Here is a 5337-nt window from a genome sequence, read left to right on the forward strand (position 1 = left end):
AATAAAGTTATGCTTTCCTAAGCAGAGGAGTTAGACTGAAACAAGGTAGGAAAAAAACAGGTGGACACTCTCAGATAAGGCTGGAAGGATTGGTCCCACTCTGTTGGCTTCATTTGTGCATTTCAGTACTTACATTTGCGTTCTTTTTCCACTTCCTTTTGCAATAAAACTTTCTCTGAACACCTGAGTGTCGCTGTCCTCCACAACGTGGGGTGAAGTGTCACTTCTAATACCTACTTGTGCCAGATCTGATCTCACTACATTATCCTGTACAAAACTAAATCACTGAAGTTTAGATATTGTATCTTGAGATACAGAATAGAGCAGATGATACCAGTGGAGCAGAGGGAGAGACAGGAAAGAGAACAACCTCGGCATCTTGTTCCTGAAAGGCCCATCCTAGGAAATGAGCTTTGTTTGTTCTTTCTCACAGTCTCCTGAGTTGGGAAAGATGTCTCGGCTCCTGAGAGATGTCCTCTGTGTAATTGAGACATTCCACAAGTATGCCCAGGAGGCTGGTGATGAGGCAACACTGACCTGCGCAGAGCTGAAACGGCTCATCCAGGGCGAGTTTGGGGATGTTCTTCAGGTGAGGTGTTCACAGAGCTGTGGAAATTCTCCCCCACTTACTCTTTCTCCATAATCTATGCAAGATGGGCTTAAGTAATCCCTGCTTGTTTTACATTTGGCTACCAGCTCTCGGTACTCACTGATTTTGAATAACTTTTTCCAGTCTTAACTCCCTATTCTGTGTAATTGCTTAATCAATCTTACAGAGAAAAATGAGGCTTTCCTCTGGGACTATGCTTCAGGAGAGTAGGTTCTGAGAGGTGTCACGAACCATTATACATGCAACTCACAGTGATGTAAAAGCTCCTTCTTAGGGTGCCTGAGTGGCTCAGGCAGTTAAGCTCCTGACCTCAGCTCAGTTCATAATCTCACAGTTGCATGAGTTTGGCTCTGCATCGGGCTCTCTGCTGCCAGCTCAGATCCCACTTCAGATCCTCTGTTCCCCTCTCTGTGCCCCTCCTCCCACCAAAATGAATAAACATTTTTTAAAAAAAGCTCTTTCTTAGCATAGCTCTCTAATGAAAAATGGGATCCAGAATCAACAAGCTCTTACTGTTTTGGGAAATTTCACTAGTTCTTAAGGAAGAAGTTTAAAAAAGGGGGGGGGGGTGGATTCTTGGGAGCTATGTAGATGCTCAGGGCACTTGACCACATATAAATAGGCTGATTCCTCATTGTGTTTTCATGCAGCCACATGCCATTCTTGCTGTGGAGAGAAACTTGAACCTTCTGGATATCCACAGCAATGGCACCATCAGTTTTGATGAATTTGTTCTTGCAATCTTCAACTTGTTGAACCTCTGTTACCTTGATATACAATTGTTACTAAAATCAGAACTCAGACAAGTGTCTGAACCAGAGAAGAAGCCAAGCGGTATGGATCTTCAGGTGACCAGTGGCACTGACCAGTGGACAGAGCAAACTGCAGCAACTCAAGACAGGGTGGCACTTCCTTCAGGAATGGCATTATCAGCTCAGCTCAGCCCTAAGGAAAGGGGACACAATGGAGTTGACCCACAAGGAAACACCAAGACTTACAAGCTAGTAGAAGCATCTGAGCACAATGACTCTAAGAACCAACACCTGGAGAAAGATCAACAGAGCCAGAAAACAGCCCAAGGTACACCAGCTACAGGAGACAGTGGGGCTCAACTTGAGAGCAACAAGTCAAGAGCAGAATCAGAACAGATCGGCAGTCCCACAAAGGGGAAGGGACAGGATAAGGACAGTCCCAGGGAGGGAGATAAACCAGTCAGGGAGCAAAGTAGCACTAAGACAAGAGATCAATTTGGAGAACAGGAAGGGAACCTGAGAACCCAAAGTGATCTACCAGAAAAAACACAGAGGCCTGCCAAAGATCAGGAAGTTGCAGCAGAAAAGGGTATTAAGGAACATTCTAAAACACAAGAACTATCACTGCCAGGAAAAGATGATCCCAGTTCAGAGCACACTGACCTGCCAGAACAAGAAACTGACCAGAAATCCTTGCAGACAGAGAAACCAGTTGAGCCTGAGGATGATGATAGAACATCTGAGAACCAAGAACCAGGAGAGGATGCTGGTAGGACACCACCTGAGATAAAGAATACAGTTGAACCCAGGGATGATGGCAGAACATCTGAGACCCAAGGGCCACCAGCGCAAGAAAAAGAACATGAACCAATGAACCTGCTTGGCCAAGGTGATAGCATAAATGTTTCAGAACCACCTGATGTCAGAGCTGTAAGGAAAGAGAGGAGAGGCTCCAAAGTCCATGGAACAGCAGGGGAAAAAGAAAATGAGAGAAAAATTCAGCTACCAACTCTGGAAGACCAACCACAGGATGGAAAGTATCAGGAACTCCAGGTGTCATCAAAAGGAAGGTTAGAAGGTTCTAAGATCAAAGGGTTAAGCTCACAAAGAGGAAACCAAAACCATCCTGAAATTGAAGGAAGAGTCACTCCAGAAGAGGCAAGACATGCTGAGAAAGGCATAGCAGAAGCACTTAAGGGCATCAAAAATGCCACTGTAGCAGAAGGGACACCAGGAGCAAGAGAAAGAACACAAGAATTGGAACCACTCAAGAACCAGTCTGGAGAAGAAAATAAGAGGGTCACCAAGACTCATGACAAGCCAGTCAAGGAGGACGATGGTTACCAGGGAAAGGATCCTGAGCCCACACTCACACAGAATAATGACAGTTCTCCCGAAACTCCCAATAGCCTGGCTCCAGAGGATGGTGACAGCAGCTCAGAGACTACTGACTTGCCTGTGAAAGAGGATGCCCAGAGTCAAATAGACCCTCTCAGAGAGCCTGTGGAAAGAAGTCACAATAATAACCCAGACCCTGAGAAACAAGTAGCACTGGGTGAGGAAACAACTCAGGAGGTCATGGTGCCAGCAGTGGGAGGGGATAAGCGGCTCCCCGAGGAACCAGAATGGGCTGCCAGAGAAGATCACAGGAGTCAGGGCTCAGGGACCAAGGGCCCAGGTCCAGCTGTGCACCCCGATGGACATCCAGAGGCACAGGAGTCCACAGCAAGTGGTGAAAACAGAAAGTCGCTGGAGACAGAAATCCCAGGTACCCTGGATGTAGGCTTCACTGACCAGCTTTCCATAAGGCAGCTCCCTGCAAAGGAAGACAGCAGTAAAATGCTAAAGGCCCAGGGCCCAAGTACAAAAGGAAAGGAAGGTGGAGCACCAGAGACCCAGGAGGCTCGAGTAAAAAGTCTGGATGAGGACAATTCAGCCTCTCCCAAGACACAACTTGAAGGAGCAGAACCTACAACATTGAAGGAGGATGAAATCCCCCAAGAGTTGGCAGGAGAAGCCAATGACCAACAAAATCCAGCCAAGAAAGGATATGATGCTTCAGTCCCCCAGTCAGGCCTTGAAGAGAAGACACAGATGGACAAAGAGCCCCGTTTTGTGGAGAGGGGTGCAGTCTATGCTAGTCCTCTGTACCAGTACCTGCAAGAAAAGATACTGCAGCAAATGGACATGACCCAAGCAGAGCAGCAAAATCAAGCTCGATCAGCCAGAGCAACAAACCCAGATCATCCTATCTCCTTCGATGACAGCCAAGCATTACATTCCACCAGGGAACATCTGCCTGGTACAGATCCTACCCATGCACAGCAAACATTAGCCCCCCAGGCCTCAGAAGATAAGCAGGACCACCTTCAGGGAGAGAACCCAGTACTGCAAAGGAAGGCAAGCACTAAAAAGCAATGAATCGTTATCACGATTGCAGGTGAAGTTCCAAGGAACTTCATGCATCTTAACATGTCCCAGGCTTCTTCCCTCCCAACCACCCTAGTGTTCACATACACACATGCAGATGCAGATTAATAATAATCTTTTAAATTCCCTTCCTGGGTTTCCACAAATGCAAATAAGAAAGTATTCAGCAGTGGGAGCTGCCACCAAAGAAATATCACACCAAACATGCTACCATATGATGCTACTTCCAAGTAACAAAATGGATTTTCTCATGAAAAAATTTATCGCAATTTACCTGTCACTAAAAATAGAAAAATTCCTTTCATATTTTTAACAGATGATGATTTCCTCAGTTGATTCATTGGCTTTTTATAATGTGACAACAGTGAGTACGAGACTCCTCAATACCACCTTATAATCATAAAATATCACTAATTCATAGATGCAGATTATTCTGCTTCATATTTCCTAACAGATTTCAAGTTTATCCTAAAACTGTATCCTTCAAGATAATCTCAGATATTGCCATAACTTAAAATAATTTTTCTAGCACCCAGAGTAGATTCGTGACTCTTTGCTAATGTCTGAGTGCAACTAAATCTATGCCATAGATTCATTCATTCATTGATTCAGCAAATCCCACTCCTTACACAGAGTTTTCAGAGTGTCTGGCTCAAATAAGCAATCAGAATAATTATCAAGGAAAGAGAGTATACAAATCTAACATATGCTGGATTCTGTAAGAAGCTCTTAGAACCTATGATCCACTAAGTCTATAAAATGTTTACCCATATGGTTTGCTGACAGCATTGTATCAAAATTAGCAAATAAATGACCTTGTAATCAATCTCTTTTGTTCATTCTTTTTTTCCCCCTTTATTCACCATCTAGCCCTGAAGACACTGGTCAGAAACAAAAACAATCTTAGATTATTTTAAAAGACTGTAATTGGGGCGCCTGAGTGGCTCAGTCGGTTGGGTGTCTCACTTCGGCTCAGGTCATGATCTCACGGTTTGTGAGTTTGAGCCCCACATGGGCTTCTGGGCTGATAGCTCAGAGCCTGGAGCCTGCTTCAGATTCTGTGTCCTTCTCTCACTCTGCCCCTCCCTCTCTCTCTCTCTCTCTCAAGAATAAATTTAAAAAAAAAAACATTAGAAAAGACTGTAATTAAAGGATGATGTCTCAGAGGATGAGGCCCAGGAAAGGAATAAAATAGATATCATATTATGTTTCCTGAATCCAAAATGCCCCATCTCCCATTGCATCCTGCTTCTGAGTTTCTTCCACTTCATCTCACACCTCTTCCAGAATTTAAAAGTCTCCTATATTTCTTCCGCCTCCAACATCTTCAGCTCTCTTCACTCTACCTTTGAACATGAATGAATATCCCTATCTAAAATTTTTTTAATGTTTATTTACTTTTGACAGAGAGAGAGACAGAGCATGAGCAGGGGAGGGGCAGAGAGAGAGGGAGACACAGAATCTGAAGCAGGCTCCAGGCTCTGAGCTGTCAGCACGACACGGGGCTCGAACTCACAGACCATGAGATCATGAACGGAGCCGAAG

General features: G+C 44.7%; 1 protein-coding gene across 1 annotated transcript; it reads left to right on the plus strand.

Moving 5' to 3' along the window:
* Positions 1-451: 451 nt before the first annotated feature.
* TCHHL1 (trichohyalin like 1) lies at positions 452-3783 on the plus strand. Its single transcript, XM_060627300.1, has 2 exons — positions 452-589; positions 1261-3783. Exons 1-2 carry the CDS (start codon positions 452-454, stop codon positions 3781-3783), a joined length of 2661 nt encoding a protein of 886 aa, XP_060483283.1.
* The last annotated feature ends 1554 nt before the right edge of the window (positions 3784-5337 follow it).

This window comes from Panthera onca, chromosome C1 (genome assembly GCF_046562875.1).
Source record: "Panthera onca isolate mPanOnc1 chromosome C1, mPanOnc1 haplotype 2, whole genome shotgun sequence".
In the NCBI taxonomy this organism is placed as follows: domain Eukaryota; kingdom Metazoa; phylum Chordata; class Mammalia; order Carnivora; family Felidae; genus Panthera; species Panthera onca.